The 16,858-nt window shown below is 45.3% G+C and overlaps 1 protein-coding gene across 2 annotated transcripts in view; it reads left to right on the top strand.

Moving 5' to 3' along the window:
* Nucleotides 1–261: 261 nt before the first annotated feature.
* LOC142583427 (uncharacterized) overlaps nucleotides 262–16,858 on the top strand; it is a 115,304-nt gene continuing 98,707 nt past the window's right edge. The window contains exons 1-4 of one of the 2 annotated variants that reach the window (XR_012828622.1): nucleotides 262–615; nucleotides 1,268–1,358; nucleotides 6,430–6,542; nucleotides 7,310–7,424. Coding sequence is in view for 1 of the 2 variants with exons in the window: in XM_075693892.1 (XP_075550007.1) it covers nucleotides 6,424–6,542; nucleotides 7,310–7,424 (234 nt within the window). In the remaining variant the exon portion in view is untranslated. Of the gene's footprint in view, nucleotides 616–1,267; nucleotides 1,359–6,228; nucleotides 6,543–7,309; nucleotides 7,425–16,858 lie in introns of those variants that run through there. The other variant, XM_075693892.1, reaches the window with a different exon arrangement.

Here is a 16,858-nt window from a genome sequence, read left to right as displayed (position 1 = left end):
ATACTTCAGCTTAAACAACAACAGAAAGAAATAACGGCTGCTTTATTCAGCGAGCACCATGTAAATGCCGAGTGCCGCGACAAACACCCATAATCGTGCCAGGCTATAGCAGACGACGCTCGGACGCTTGGCGCGGAGGTCGACGGCAGCGCTGCGGTGGCGGGAACGGCAGCGGGCTAAATGGTGCGCATAGGCTGGGAGTTGGGGCACTTAAAGAGATCTATAAACGTTATTGCGGCGGACCGGGTGGTCGATGTGGTACTGATCGTTTGATCATATTTGCGCGGTGCTTAGAGAACATGTGCTCCTTTTTTGTGTGAATTAGCGATCACTAAGCCCTGGGTCCTGTGCAATGCTATTAGCTCGCTGTATGTTTCTTGCGGTGCGCCGTTGTTGGTTATCGTAGTGCGGTCCACACGCGCTTTCTTTGTGCCCGGCTCATGAGAAGCTGGTGTACTCTCGCCGCTCCCGCCTCGGCTGACAGTGCACGGAAGAATGTGTTGATAGTTGTGCTATCGCGTGCTGTAGTTCACCGCAATTCAACACTACGCTGGACGGACTGTTGGTGCAGTCGATGCGGCGTGAACGGACACGAAGGAGCACTCGCCTCAGAAGGTAAGTCCGGCGCCTAGCGCATTCTTATGGTTCATGTAGTGTACCTTGTCATGCGCAGCAGAAGATTAGTACAGCTACAAAAACAGTAACAGTGATTCCCTAATGTTCGTTCGATATCGTAGTGCACATTTAGCAGAACCTTTCACGAAAATTACCCCGAGATTGATGTTGTTGAGAGCTTCATCTATTGTTTATTTTCTTTTTGTTATGAAGTATGCTAGCGCCGGGGCATCGCTTGGTCTGAACGGGCACAAAAATTCAAGCAGGGAATGTCACTGCTTCTGTACGTAATTTCTCAGCAAGAAATCGTATAGACAATTCTAGAAGTACGTTGATGTGTTGTGCAAATGATCTGACTCGTGAGAAGATTTTAGCTTGTATGCAAACTTTGATGCTTATAGATTGTCGCCAAGGCAACCTGTATTTCTTGTGTCTAGTGTTCTGTTTGTTTTCATGCCTTTGACACGTTGAATAACTGCCTGTGATGTAAGAATGAAATATTTAATTTGTCTAAGCGGATGCAGCTTCTTGTAGCTGGCTGTACGAGAGCTTTCCACAATTTGACACGGTGTTGTTAAATCACAAGTTTGCAGATTCAGCAGTGATTACAATAAGCTGAACATTTATTGTTTAGGGATGTCACAATTTCCAGAGACGGAGGCATCTCTGCACCACAAAGGAGACTGCGGCACTATGCAGCCTGAACAGCACGACAAAGCATCTGATCTGCCTGCTTTGACAAGGTACGCACAAAACAGTCACAGTCATTTATGTGTTCTACGTTCTGTTCGTGTATTTGGTACCTGCCAACTTTCCCGATTAGTTTCTGCTTTTCCAAGTGTGCTGTTTGTGTACAGCGTGTCAAGGTAAATAATGGTTAATAATGTATGCATAGAAAAATGTGGGCGCTGAGAGAAAGCTTTAGGAAAGTGCGTGCTGTCTTTCCAACACAGGATTTCTGTCTAGAATTTTTGCAAAATATGAAGTGCAGAGGCTGGCAGGTTTGGCAAACAATGTTCAACACTTTTGCTTTAGATTTTAATGTAGCCAGTTCATTATCTGTCCCTAGTATAGCATAGCGTCAAGCTTGAAGCTGATCTCTGATGTGACGTCAGTTGCAGGATGTAATAACGTGGTATCACAAACTGCTTGTTACGCATGTCAGTCAACCTGGTGCAGTGGTCACAGGTGAGAGTATAACCGAAAGCTGGGCATTATTTGCCCTTCTGCACATGATGTGGGATAGAGCTTGAACTATGCTATAGTGGCACCATCTCCCTCACCTTCTCTTCCTCATTATTCTGTTAACTTGCACTAAAATGCACAACTTCTAGAGGCTTAATTATGGTGTTGTCTGCTAAACTTGGCTGATGTGAATTTCAGTAGTCTGGGGTACCCTCAAAGCCATGCTGTACTTCGCATGCATTTTAATATGGTCAATTTCAAATATGTGATTGGCTGTGGCATTCTCAGAGAAACAAGGCCTCTTGTGAATAATGCATACATGCATTATTCGCATTTTCTAATACTCTTTCAAGAAGCAGCCTGTAGGCTGCTCTCCGAAGAAGTGACCACCTTTGCTTACTCTACGTGGCAGTCTGGTCCAGTTTACTTAACCTGTCTGCCATCTATGCACGAGGAGGACAGAAGCGAAAAAAAAGGGACCTTCGATTAATGTTTTTGCACAGATGGCTCATACATTGCACTTTTCTTATCTTGCAGGCTTTGTTAACTCAAAGCTTTCTATGGGCGAATATCAGCATTTCATTCCTATTTATACCTAATAAGAATTACTTTGTTCATAGTGTCACTTTTTATATTATACTCTTGTGAGAATAAGCTCACTTGTTTTAATGCAGATGTGGCGGGGCCTGCAGAAAGAGTGTAAGCAGACTACTGTGTTGCTGATCAGTGCTGGTGCTGATCTCTACGTCTGAGTTGGCCTCACAACGTCCAGGCACCACTGTGCTTTGCTTGTTTGACAAGGTAATATGATATAGACAACTTGCACCTCAGTATCACTTCTGAGAAATATGCTAAGACACAAGAGTTGGCCTTGGTGATAAATACACTCGTGTTCTTTTTTTAAAGCGTTCTTCTTGCAGTGTTCCTCATGTACATGTTTTCAGAAGATGCTTAAATGCAAACCGCCATGGAACTTGTTTATGCCTTAAAGTAGCACTCTTTCACCAAAAAAAGCCTTATTTAATGCACAATTCATAACAAAGGTGAGGAAGTGACAGGACATAAGTCTAACAACCATCCAGTTTTACTGCTTGCACAGCACTATAAAGCGAGAGGTGAAAGGGCAAGAACAGATAAATCGAAAATGCATGTTGCTCACACAACTGCGAAAAGGACACATGGCATGGCTACTATGACGGTTGTTTTACAATGATAAATAAGCAGTCTTGCTGTCTGATAGTCCACTGGAGGTGGAGCCAACTTGCAGATTCCCTGTCACACATATAAGGAAATCTTAACGAATTTCGCCAGCACTATGGTCCTTATACATTGCCACAGTTGCACAGTTTTCAAACAAAATAATTCAAGTGAGCTTTGCACTACCAAGTGACCACAAAATGACCTGAGCATTCAGTTAACATGGTTGCAAATCCAGTCATTTATACATTGGCCTGTTTTGCCGACGTAGTGTCTACTGCACGACAGTGGTATTTAAAGGGCCCCTGAAACGGTTCGGACAAATTTTGTAGACGCGTAGGGTACAGCTTAAGTGGAACATTAGCACCACAATTTAAGTGAAGCGTTACGTATTAATGGAGCTACAAGCGATTAGAAGCTACCCTCCTCCCTAGCCATGCTTTTCCTCCTCAACTCGCTCGCCGAGCGAGTGGGGCTAAGCTCCGCCTTCACTGGTTCAGCGTCACGATGCGACGTCACATCGTCCACTTCCGGTTGTTTTGGAGCCTGCGCGAGACCGCTCCGCTAGCCGCTTGGCCGTCGACCCCAAGCGAGAGCTATCGAAGCAGCGTGCGTTGCGAGCATTCTGTCGTAGCGCCGAACGTGTCTTGTATTCCGGTAACTACAGGCAAGCTGGTCATTTCGGCAAATGACTGCAGGCATAAACTCAAGCTGATGAAGGAACTTAAGCGTAGACGTACGTGAGCGGCCTGATCGGTCAGCACGGTCCATACACTTGTTGGTGCAGCGCTTAACCAGCCAAACAAAGCGCTAATATTGCTCTAACCAAGTGTAAAACATTTTAAACATTTATAAAAACAACGCGTTCATGATTACACTCCTGCGAAAAATACACACCAGCAGCAAAGAAGAATACACTTCGTTGCTGCTACTGTGTATGGTTGAGCTCTGTGCCACCAGGTGGCTGCACTGTGCAGAGCATTCGCATTTGCCCTTCTGCTCATCTCATGGCTCATCCCGTTACGGCAAAGTCAAGCGGCCAGACTCTGTCCCCTTGCGCTTGCGTTTTCCCTAATACCGGACTCGGGAAACGCTATTGCGTTAGTAATCTTCCGGTGTAAAGTGACGGCCACAAACGCGCAAATCCTGGCGCCGATCGGATAGCGGCAGTCCGATGCGCAGCAGCCAGTTCGCTCGTACGCTGCCTTGCAGAGGGACACGATGTCACAGCTTGACATATTGCCAGTCGCTACGTTTGCAGTCCACAAGGCAACAAAGTCGAATCATAGTGCTCGCGAAAAGACTGAGACCGACTCTGACCGCAGAGCTCTCTTCAAAATGGAGTACGTTGTAACACAAGCAGACGACACATGCTGTGTGCCGGAAGTGCTTAAGTGTACTGAAAAATTATTCTTTTGCATTCTCTTTATGTTACTTTCTTTTCATAAAAACAAATTAACTAACATTCCAACTATTACGAAGATCATTTGTTTACCATAAAGTTGGAAAAATTATTGATCACGCGCCCTTGTCAGCCAATCGGATAGTTCGCCCCACTGACGTCGTATGGGTGATTTCGGTCATATGGGTAGGGGCGGCTTAAAATTCCGCCGAGCAGTGCGCTGCGATCGGCAGCGATGTGCATATTTAAAACCTTATAATAAATTACACGCTTTACGTGGAGCACTTAGATGTGTCAATTAATGATCAGAAGGACCTACTTTAACGACTCAATACGTTTGTAGAAAATCGTCAAAAGCGTTTCAGGGTCCCTTTAATATCCATGAACACCCCTGTGCTCTACGTACTCTTTCTTGCATCCTTTTTTTTCACAGGTAGTGGAAGATTACTTGATTCCAGAACAATGTGGTTTGTTCTACACATGATAGTGAACTTGCCAGTCTTATATTAAACACGGAATTGGGTAGAAAGATGTGGTATTTCTTATGGTGCCCTGGTGCGTTCAGATTGTGCAGATGCTTCAAGCTTGTATTGACAAAAATTGGGATGAAGCCATAGGGGGAGAGTTGTAAAAGTGTAACAAAAGCCTCCTGATAGATATGCTGAGTTGTGCTGCTGTGGACACTTATTGGTTATCCCTACTGGGTAACGCTGTTAGGGTTATGGATGCTTTGACACTGTAGGGCCTACAAGATGGCTAGCATTACAGAACACATTAAAACGACTAGGGATGCATGTCGTGCTATGCTATCATAATTGGCCCACAAAGTGACCACCTTTGCTTACACTATGTGGTAATCTGGCCCAGTTTACTTAACCCAGCTGCCATCTATGCATGAGGAGGAGAAGGGACTAAAAAATGAAGGGAGCTTCGATTAATGTTCTTGTACAGATGGCCCATACATTGCATTTTTCTTATCTTGCAGGCTTTGTTACTTAAAGCTTTCTATGGGCGAATATCAGCATTTCATTCTTATTTATACCTAATAAGTATTGCTTTGTTCACAGTGTCACTTTTTATATTTACCGTATTTACTCACATAATGATCGCACTAACGTAATGATCGCAGCCCTGAATTTTGTCGTTGAAATTCGATTTTTTTCATTTCCTGTGTTGATCACACTCCGAACTTGCCGCAGCGATCTGTCATGCGCCAAGTCTAACTATTAATGATAGCGCTTACCATCTGTCGGATGCTACGCGAACAACTCTTCAAGACAAACCAAGCAGTCTGCACGCACCAAACATTCTTAAGCAGATGCCCGATTTCATTCCTTTCATCACTTTCCGCACGTCCATGAAAAAAAAAGCTACAACCAAAATTGCCTTCATTATGTGTAGGCTTTGTAATGGTTGTGGTCAAGAACAACAAAAAAGGTACCTTTCGATTCTTCTCATCTGCACTCGTGGGCACGCAACAAATCTTGTAACACTTGTAACACAGCTAAGGTATTCGCCCACCCTTAGCGGAAACGTGCTGTATTAGGATAGTAGTGAAGACAGATGCCGCAGTTTCTGCAGCATGCCCGCCGTGTCTTTCTACGTCACTGGCAGCTAAGCGCGCCCATCTGTTTCTGCCCCCTCATAGTGGACATGGCTACGTTATTGCCACAAACTTACTGATATTAATGATATTATTCATTACGGATACGGAAGACACTTTCAATGCATGTAATGTACTCGCAAGAAAAAAAATCGCGTTCGGCGCATTTGGTGTGTTCAGCTTGCTGCGCCGGCCGCCATTTTTGTTTTGGTGTCTCGCACTACACTCAGTGGCAGCCACCTATTTGTTGACCTGTTGCCATCCCGCAGCAAACGCGGGATAAAAAAATTCTTTTTGCAGGAAATTTAACCGGCGTAATGATCTGAATAACATCTGAATTGTCAACCATTTTTTTACAAAAAAGTGCGATCATTATGCGGGTAAATACAGTACTCTTGTGACACCAAGCTCACTTGTTTTAATGCAGGTGTGGCTGGGCCTGCAGAAAAGCTGTAAGCAGACTGCAGTGTTGCTGATCAGTGCTGATCTCCACGTCCGAGTTGGTCCCACAACATCCAGGCACCACGGTGCTTTCACAAGGTAATATGATATGGACACCTTGCACCTCAGTATCAGTTTTGAGTTTGACTTTTGATAAATATTTAAGAAGACACAAGGGTTGGCCTTGGTGATAAATACACTCTTGTTCTTTTTTTAAAGTGCTCTTTCTGCAGTGTTCCTCATGTACATGTTTTCAGAGGATGCTTACACTCCTTAAATGCAAACTGCCATGGAGCTGGTTTAGGCCTTAAACTAGAACTCTTTCACAAAAACTATCATTTAGTTTCTATAGTAGTATTAAAGGTGAATTAATCTTTCCTATAAACAATTCTGCAGTAGCATCCATGCAGTGTTTTCCGTCTGCATATTCCGCAATGGGGTAGCAAAGAGCTGTGCTATCTGTGTATTCACTTGCATGAGCTTGTTATACTTGTTCATTTAATGTAAAATACTTGTGGAAAAGTATTAGACTATTTCTGTGGTCTTGTACTGCAATTCTGCAGCCATTTATATTGTTTGTAAAACACGAACATTTAACAGAGACAGGAACAAGACAATGCGAGGACGAGCACTTGCTTTCAACTGCTGTGGTTAATGTTGAAATATCACTTTACATAGGTAGAAAACTCATAAGCCTCCGTATTCTCTTTTTCCTGTTTCTCTGTGAGATTTTCACGCTTTATACACAATATCATGCAAGAACCAGCCCATTCAGTTATGCAGTGGAGCCACCTATTGTGCATGTTAGCTCCAATGGCTTGTTAGAATCTAACAGGGCCGGCTGCTTTGTTTACATTTTTTTGCAGAGGCATACGAGCACTTTGTGTCAAAAACGCCGAGCACTGTGGATGCAGAGGCAAGGAGGCTGAAGGACCTGAACAAGCACCTGGCCACCATTCTTCGGGATGCAAAATAAAGATGGTTTGTGTTAATTGTGTGCCCTAAAAAGTGTCCTCTTTGTCTCCGAGCTGGCATATCGGCCGACTCATGTGATAGAAATTAACTCACTGTAATGTTGGCAGTAGATGTTACTGTGTGGAACTTCACCAAAAATATTGCATGAACAAAAGAACTCATTCAACACAAATGAGAACACCTGTAGAATGCAGCTAAACAAGAACAGTGTCATTTTCCATAGCTGAACGAGAACATTTTCATGTAGCATACACAAACGAGAACGATATCGTTGAGCATAGACGTGCGAGAACTATCTCGTCAAGCAAAGCTATGCGAGAATAATCTCGTTTAATGTACGCATACGAGAACGATCTCGTTCAGTGACGATGTCCTCTCGTACACATGTGACATACGACATCGTTGAGTCTACGGAGCAATAATAGCGTAGAGAAGTTCTCGTAAAATTCTCATACAAATTTTTTCAATAGGGTAGCAGTAGTAGTAGTAGTAGTAGTAGTAGTAGTAGTAGGAGTAGTAGTAGTATTGGTAATTATAAACTTTATTATATGCGGAAACCCGATACGCTCCTACCCTAGTCTCGCAGACGAGGTAGGGGGGTGAAAAGCGGAGTTTGTCCGGTGGGGTGGCGCACAGATTCCAAGGAGCCATTGGCACGGGTCATCCGCTCAGTTCGTTGGATCAGTCACAGCTGATCTTCCGGAGCCGGGCTAGACAGCTGCGCCACCCATTCGTTGCATGTGCCGTTTGTTTCGTGTTCTTCTCCGTGTTCCGCACGCTCTCACGTGATGAGAAAAAGCGTTGGTGCTGCTACACGCCACGGTCACATGTCTCTATATGCCGTGGGGTAGATCGTGTGCAGAGTGTGTAGATTAATGTAGGTATTCGTCTGTAATATTCGCAACACGGTTGCCTCCGCAGCACTGAGTTTGCTGTGCGGGGGTGGATAGATCTTTCTGTTGTGTCTATAGTACGTCATAATTGTGGCGGGGCAATGGTCCAGGGGTGGAAGGTCCTCTATTGCAGAGTCCTCTATTGCAGGCTCGGTGATTTGTAAAGCCTCGAGCCGTCTCGTCCGCGCGCCGGTTGCTGGTGACGCTCTCGTACCCCGGTCATAGTGTGGATGTATTCAACCGTGGGGTTCCATCCAGTGCCGAGAAATATTCGGAGCGCCCGTGCTCCATTTTAGGCCGTCAGATAATTTCTGCATGCTTTCTGTGAGTCTGTGATTTTTGGTAATGGAGGTTTTCGCGTCCAGCCCTGTTTTATTACGCGGGCAATTGCAACCTCTTCCGCTTCTGTTGTAGAGGCGCGATCTGTTGAAGCACAGGCTGCAATTTTCCTTCCACGGCCCATGAGCACTGCCACCGCCTCCTTGCATCTGTCTGATAAGTCGCAGCGTTCGTAAATCTCGCCGTATTCATATATTTTATCCTTTTGTCTATGTATTCTGCCTTATGTATTCTATGTATTCTTGCTTAACACAGCAAGAGGAACTTAGTGTTGAAACAATGAACGACAATCTTATTAGCATAATTAAGGAATATGCAATAGAAGTCGGTGGTAACTCCATTAGACAGGATACCAGTAAGCTATTGCAGGAGACGAAAGATCTGATCTAGAAACGCCAATGTATGAAAGCCTTTAACCCTACAGCTAGAATAGAACTGGCAGAATTTTCGAAGTTGACAAGCGTAAGACAGCTGACATAAGGAAGTATAATATGGATAGAATTGAACATTCTCTCAGGAATGGAGGAAGCCTAAAAACAGTCACGAAGAAACTAGGAATAGGCAAGAATGAGATGTATGCGTTAAAAGACAAAGCCGGCAATATCATTAAAAATATGGATGAGATCGTTCAAGTGGCTGAGGAGTTCTATAGAGATTTATACAGTACCAGTGGCAGCAACGACGATAATGAAAGAGAGAATAGTCCAGAGGAATTTGAAATCCCACAAGTAACGCCGGAAAAAGTAAATAATGCCTTGGGAGCTATGCAAAGGGGGAAGGCAGCTGTGGAGGATCAGGTAACAGCAGATTTGTTGAAGGATGGTGCGAAGATTGTTCTAGAAAAACTGGCCACCCTAAGCCAACAGCACTTCTAACAGCAATAGCAAGCACCAACTAGGCCAACAAGCAGTTCTGTTGCAACCCTGTATACGCAATGTCTCATGACTTCGAGCGTACCGGAATCTTGGAAAAACGCTAACATAATCCTAATCCATAAGAAAGGGGACGCCAAAGACTTGAAAAATTATAGACCGATCAGTCCGATGTCTACAAAGTATTTACTAAGGTAATTACAAATAGAATCACGAACACCTTAGACTTCCGTCAACCAAGGACCAGGCAGGATTCCGTAAAGGCTACTCAACAATAGACCATATTCACACTATCAATCAGGTGATAGAGAAATGTGCGGAATATAACCAACCCTTATATATCGCTTTCATTGATTACGAGAAAGCGTTTAATTTAGTCGAAACCTCAGCAGTCATGGAGGCATTGCGGAATCAGGGTGTAGACGAGCCGTATGCAAAAATACTGAAAGATGCCTATAGCGGCTCCACAGCCACAGTAGTCCTCCATACAGAAAGCAACAAAATCCCAATAAAGAAAGGCGTCAGGCAGGGAGATACGATCTCTCCAATGCTATTCACAGCGTGTTTACAGGAGGCATTCAGAGACCTGGATTGGGAAGAACTGGGGATAAGAGTTAATGGAGAATACCTTAGTAATTTGAGATTCCCTGATGATATTGCCTTGATTAGTAACTCAGGGGACCATCTTAAAACTTTTTGTGCGCAAACATACAGGGACGAAGAATAGAAGAAACACAAGGACGAGCGTTAAGCGCTCGTCCTTGTGTTTCTTCTATTCTTCGTCCCTGTTTGTTTGCGCACACAAAAAGTTTTAAGATGAATCTGTTCCAACTAGGCCGACTCGCAGTTATGCTTCAGGGGACCAACTGCAATGCATGCTCACTGACCTGGAGAGGCAAAGCAGAAGGGTGGGTCTAAAAATTAATCTGCAGAAAACTGAAGTAATTTTTAACAGTCTCGGAATAGAACAGCAGTTTACGACAGGTAGCGAGACACTGGAAGTGGTAAGGGAATATATCTACTTAGGACAGATAGTGACTGCGGATCCAGATCATGAGACTGAAATAATCAGAAGAATAGCAATGGACTGGGGTGCGTTTGGCAGGCATTCTCAGATCATGAACAGCAGGTTGCCATTATCCCTCAAGATACAAGTATATAAAAGCTGTGTCTTACCAGTACTCACGTATGGGGCAGAAACCTGGTGGCTTACGAAAAGGGTTCTACTTAAATTGAGGACGACGCATCGAGCTATGGAAAGAAGAATGATAGGTGTAACGTTAAGGAATTAGAAAAGAGCAGATTGGGTGAGGGAACAAACGTGAGTTAATGATATCTTAGTTGCAATCAATAAAAACAAATGGGCATGGGCAGGACATGTAATGAGGAGGGAAGATAACCGATGGCCATTAAGGGTTACGGAGTGGATTCTCAGGGAAGGGAAGCGTAGCAGGGGGCGGCAGAAAGTTAGGTGGGTGGATGAGATTAAGAAGTTTGCAGGGACAACATGGCCACAATTAGTACATGACCGGGGTAATTGGAGAAGTATGGGAGAGGCCTTTGCCCTGCAGTGGGCGTAACCAGGCTGATGATGATGATACTTCTGCCCTATAGCCCTCCTCCCAGCATGCAGGGTAGGGTCCATGTTCTTTCGTAGTGGGAATACCGCGTACCATTCTCGAAGTGCGCTGGGCAGCTCATTAGTTTCTAGATGTTTTTGTATTAGTGCATCGGCCCCATAGTTGCTTAAGATTTCTTTGCCTGTTGGAGTCTGGAGCAGGTGATTTTCTTGTGTTTAGCTGTGCTTCGGTTAATTCTTCGATCGTGTTGTATATATAGACGCACCGCCAGTGGCTAGGTTTACGTTTGTTCATTTTTATTGCTCTCGAAGTGGAATCTCATTTAACGTTTGTGCAGCGCGCAGGTATATTCTGTTTTTGGAGAAGCACTTGCGATGCATCGTATAACAAAACTCCATATAGTTCAGCTCTCTGCCATAGGTTTAGGCCTCAGTAAACCTTATTCAGCTTCACTATGACAAACGGCTGCGGTATGTAGGATAGCAATAAATCGGCCTGCGTGACATTGGTTTCCCGTTCTATTAGAAAAAATAAAACTAGATATTGAGATTCACTGCGCATGTGCGTGATGTGCGTGAACGGAATGTGTCGCGAAGCGGCTTATTCGATTCTATATGACCAAACGCGATCAGAAATACATTCCTTCGTTTCTATTCATTTCGAATTGAAATCTCATTTAACACTTATGCAGCGCAGAGGCCGCAACTTTAATGTCGTGCAATATTTTTATGGACTAAACCGTTGGCAAGCTGTGCACTAAACATCACTTGAGGCGGGTACACATTGCGAGACGACGACGCAGTGATGTCAAGAGGACCAAGGTGATCCACAGGGTGAGTATAACTATCTAGCGCACCTACTGCGAATTCATGGCCGATGAGAATATAGGGCGAATATTCGTCGCCCTCGGCTGATACAAGCACGGAATGGATTTGATTCTCTCTAGGCCAACGGGCATGACACCATGTCGTAGTAGTAATCTACATCAAGAACCAAATAATAGGCCAATAAGGCCGGGGACACTATGGACGAGAAAGGAGATGGAAATAATGAGAACGAGAGCATTGAGAAAGTGCTGAAGGATCTGCTAGAGTCAATGCGTGTGGCTCTCTGGGATTTCCAGACTCCGCGGCCGCAATGTGGAGGTGATCAACGTAATGGGGAGGCTTATCGCAGCTCTTTACATACTGCAAAGGGGTTCCTTGGGGCTTGTGCAGATCACTAAGGAAGGGCTCACATACCTTTGTACCCTATTATAAAATGTTGTTTCAGCTAGTGACCCCAGCGATGATCTTCAACCCGGTGGCTTCCCGGTTGACATTTCGTAATGGCGTTGTTGGACTTTCTTGATCATCATCAGAATGTTGAAGTTGCTCTCACACCTGTTCGTGGCATCACCCTTTTATGGCATAATAATAATAACAATAATAATAATAATAATAATAATAATAATAATAATAATAATAATAATAATAATAATAATAATAATAATAATAATAATAATAATAATAATCACCACCACCAGCATTCCATTATCATTCCTCACCTTAACTCTACGTCACCGTTCCCCCTATCCTTGTGCAGAGTAGAAGGCTAGTTCAGGCCGACCTCTCTGCTTTCCTTGAAATAATTTCTCTTTCTCTGTCAAAATCGAAAGCTGGGCGAAAAAGTGACAACTGCAATGCCGTTGCCAAGATGAAATGTGTAATGTTGCCTGCCTAATTATTGTTAAAATGCCTGAGGAGAAAGAGAGAAAGAGTCAAATTTATTCGTCAGAGTGGGCAGCTAATTGATGGGCTCGTCAGGAAGGCCACATGGCCGCCAGGCGAAGCGTGACGGCGACCTCATCGGCTCAATCCAAGGCTCGGAGTGGCACGTCCAAGCTGGACGTGCAACTCTAAGCAGCAGCTAAGCAGTACTTGCTCCCACGATGAAGGTGAGGGAGAAGGCAGGAGATCGAGGGGGAGGGGAGTCCTCCTCGCGGTCCCAGAGGATGTGATTCAGCGTAGCTAGCTCGCCGCACAGGTGAAAATACGAACTTCTCTCTTCGGGTAAATGTGCGAGTATACACTCTTAAAAATAAAGCCAGTAAATAGCTAGTAAATGCGCGTCTTTACTAAATCACAGATTACTACCTTCTTAGTAGTTGTGTACTAGCAAGTGGCTAGTATAGCTAGTAAGTGCTGCCGTTACTAGGCAGAGAGGCATCTTAGTAGCGTTTAATACGGAGCTACTAAGCCGCTAGTAACTCGTCTGGAAGTGGCCTATTGTGCTGAGATTGTGACAGTCTTATGCAAAATTGGGATTAACTGTAGCGTTGTCCATTATGTTGGACTGACAGTTATTTGCGACGTGGTAGCGTACATATATGCCGACAGTAGGCTTTAGAAATTTGTTTACAGAGCTTTGATTATTTACCGAAATACATATGTGTTCGCCGGTGCAATGTGCGCTCCCTGATGCTGAAGCTATAAATATTCCTCCCTTTGAGCAAGTGTCGCGTAGTAAATCTGTTATTCTCTAGGTGTGTTCTTGCTTATCATAGGTTGTTGGAGATATGTAGTATATTCTTACTCGGAGTCACTGCACCCTAATGTCCCTGGTAAAGATTATGTGTATATACCCTTCATTTATGCCGTAATATGTAGCGAAAGACGCGGTTCTCTTGTTTTTCATATATATTTATAATTTTACTTTCTTAAGCATTTACAACGCCATCGACTTCATATCACAATGCAAGCGGCACTTACAAATCAAATAGGCTGAATTGTATATTGTTGGTAATTATATTTCAGTTGCGTTAGTAACTGCACTACCCAAGTAGTATTTAGCTAGTACTAAGTTAGTGATTTTTTTCTAACTTCAGCAGGTAGCGGAAAGTGCTAACTATAATTTTTCTACCTGCACATACCAAGAAGATAGTGCATTTTGGAGCGAGCAACGTGCTAGTATTTAGTTAGTGAACATGACGACCTTTTCTTTTTGTATTGTACGTAGGGGTTCGGGAACGAGTGTGTCTGTAACCTGCACCATGTGATCTCCTGAAGCTTGGTTAGCTTACTGTGTGGTGCGGGACAAGTGTGTCGTGTAAGACGGTAATATTGGGCAATGTCGTGAGATGAGTTAAGGACTTTGTTTGAGGTCTCTGGTTCCGGCAGGCCTCGGCCGACGAGAGCCCGTCGGTGGGCCGCTTCGCTCCCGGGTTTCCCCGTGTGAGCCGGGGCGCATATCGACTCTACTGAGCGTGGTTCTCCTCTGTTGTATATAGACCGTAGAAGCTTTAGTGTGGCCTGTGCCACACGCGCAATGTTTGTCATGGCGGTTTTGGAGTCGCTCATAACTATACAGGCGTCTGTTGAGGCCACGGCCAACGCAATGGAGGCCTTTTCTGCTTAGGTGGGGTGGCAGCGCGTAGAGAGCTCGAAGCTATCTGTGCCTTGAGTCCTGGAACGGCGCAAATGGCGTAGATGCGGGGTCGATGAGAGTACTGGGCTGCGTCTACGTACGTCACAGCGGAGTAGCTCCCGTACGTCGTGTATAGAACCTGGGCCCTCGCTCTTCTTCTGCCGTCGTGGTGGCCGGCGAGTGTGTTTTTGGGCAGCGGTGGTGGGATGGTGGCGGGGTCACTGCCCATCGGGGACGTTCTGAGGGCCATTCGAGCGAGGATCCAGCGGCCGTTCATGCTACCTTGGAGACGTTTAACCTGTGATCTGCGGTGTGCTTCAATGAGTTCACATCGATGGTGTTGTCAACTCCCAGTTGAAGGAGTTTCTCGGTGAATGTGTGATTTGGTAAGCAGATGGCTACTTAGCGTGCGTGTCGTATAATGCAGTCGAGGCGAGCTCGTTCTGTCATCTGCAACGGTAGGTATGGTAGTGCATAGGTGAGACGGCTGACGACAAATGCCTGAACTAGTTGGCGGTGCTGGTGCCAAACATTTATTAAGCTTATATACAGAGAGATAGGGACGACCTTAAGGGCCGGCTCCTTGCAAGATCTAGGAGGGGTGCCTAGTCCAGCACCCTTGTGGCTTCCGCGGCAGCTTGGGCCCTAGCCACGAGGGCTCTCTGGCCCTCCAAGGTACAGCAGCCGAGCAGGGCAGCCTCCCTGTGGTCTAGCGCGAGCAGGTCCTTCTCCTTTATGCCTTGCTTACGCGCGCTCCCTCTCTGGAGCAGTCTCGTGGTCTGGTTCACCGTCATCTGAAGACGGTCAGTTGTGATGCCGTTCCGCCGGTCCTGCTGTAGTATCATGCCCAGTACTTGCATGTACTCGACGTGGGTGACTGGTTGCCGGTTTACGCGTATCGCGAAGAGAAAGATAACAAGTACGCAAAATACAGTGTATAGATAAGTATAGATAAGTAAGTTGGCAGCAGCAGTGTTCGGAAGAGCGTTTGCCTAAATGCTCCTGCATACTGTTACAGATAACCCTGGATCCTAGGACGACACCACTATAAGCCGAGAAGCGCACGTTTTCTGAGGCTGCATTTCGACTCCGGTTATCAACTAAGAGTTATCAAGGACGGACGTCACCGGCTGGCATCACCTGGCGTGGCGCTTGCATCGACGCATCTGCTATAAAGCTACGGCATCGCATCCAAGACGGCACTTTGGCAGCAGCAGTGTTCGGAAGAGCGTTTGCCTAAATGCTCCTGCATACTGTTACAGATAACCCTGGATCCTAGGACGACACCACTATAAGCCGAGAAGCGCACGTTTTCTGAGGCTGCATTTCGACTCCGGTTATCAACTAAGAGTTATCAAGGACGGACGTCACCGGCTGGCATCACCTGGCGTGGCGCTTGCATCGACGCATCTGCTATAAAGCTACGGCATCGCATCCAAGACGGCACTTTGGCAGCAGCAGTGTTCGGAAGAGCGTTTGCCTAAATGCTCCTGCATACTGTTACAGGTTAGTGGCTTTTTTAAGGGGGGTGTTATTGTGTTGCTGCCACTGCTGCTGCCAAAGGAGCGAACCTTGTTTATGTCAGTATGGAGTGTGTTGAGTGTGAACAAGAAATCTTGGATCCCAAAGAGAGTATATCTTGCATGACTTGTAAGCTTTCGTACCATGTAGGAAGCTGCGCAGGAGTGTCGGAGGCAACAATAAAATCTAAGAAATCAACCTACCAGAAATGGAAATGCCCGAAATGTAGGCTACCAACCTCACATGTTAACCAGGATGAGAAAGAAAAAGCACCGTTGACCGTAGAAGATATGTTGGTCGTACTTCAGGAGATTAACCGAAAACTTGATGTTTTGTTGCCACTGAAAGAAACTGTCGATGGAATTGAGCAATCGGTGCAGTTTATGTCCGAACAGATGACAGACCTGTTGACGCGCACAGAACAAAATGAGCGAGATATTAAAGCAATCCAGACTAGGCTCGCAAAAACAGAAATGAACAAAGAGCAGCTTGAATCGCTCAGTGTCCAACTCGATGACCTCGAGTGGCGCAACCGGAAACTGAACTTAGAAATTCATGGTGTACCACAAACGGAAGGCGAAAATCTTTTGTCCAAACTTAATGCTTTGGCCGGTGAAAGTGGATTGCCCCAGCTATCAGAACACGACATCACGGCAATTCATCGATTGCCGGCAAAGCGTGACAAAGTGCCTGGCATCATCTGCCGTTTCGCGAGACAGAGCATGAGGGACAAATGGTGGGCTAGCAGGCGGGAGTTGACCACTGCGGATGCCAATGTTCACATGTTGGAAAACCTGACCAGGCGAAATCGAGAACTGCTGAGGGAAGTG

The sequence above is a fragment of the Dermacentor variabilis genome, chromosome 5, assembly GCF_050947875.1.
Source record: "Dermacentor variabilis isolate Ectoservices chromosome 5, ASM5094787v1, whole genome shotgun sequence".
In the NCBI taxonomy this organism is placed as follows: Eukaryota; Metazoa; Arthropoda; class Arachnida; order Ixodida; family Ixodidae; genus Dermacentor; species Dermacentor variabilis.
The sequence above is the reverse complement of the archived record's forward strand: the minus strand, read 5'-3'. Positions and strand labels throughout refer to the sequence as shown.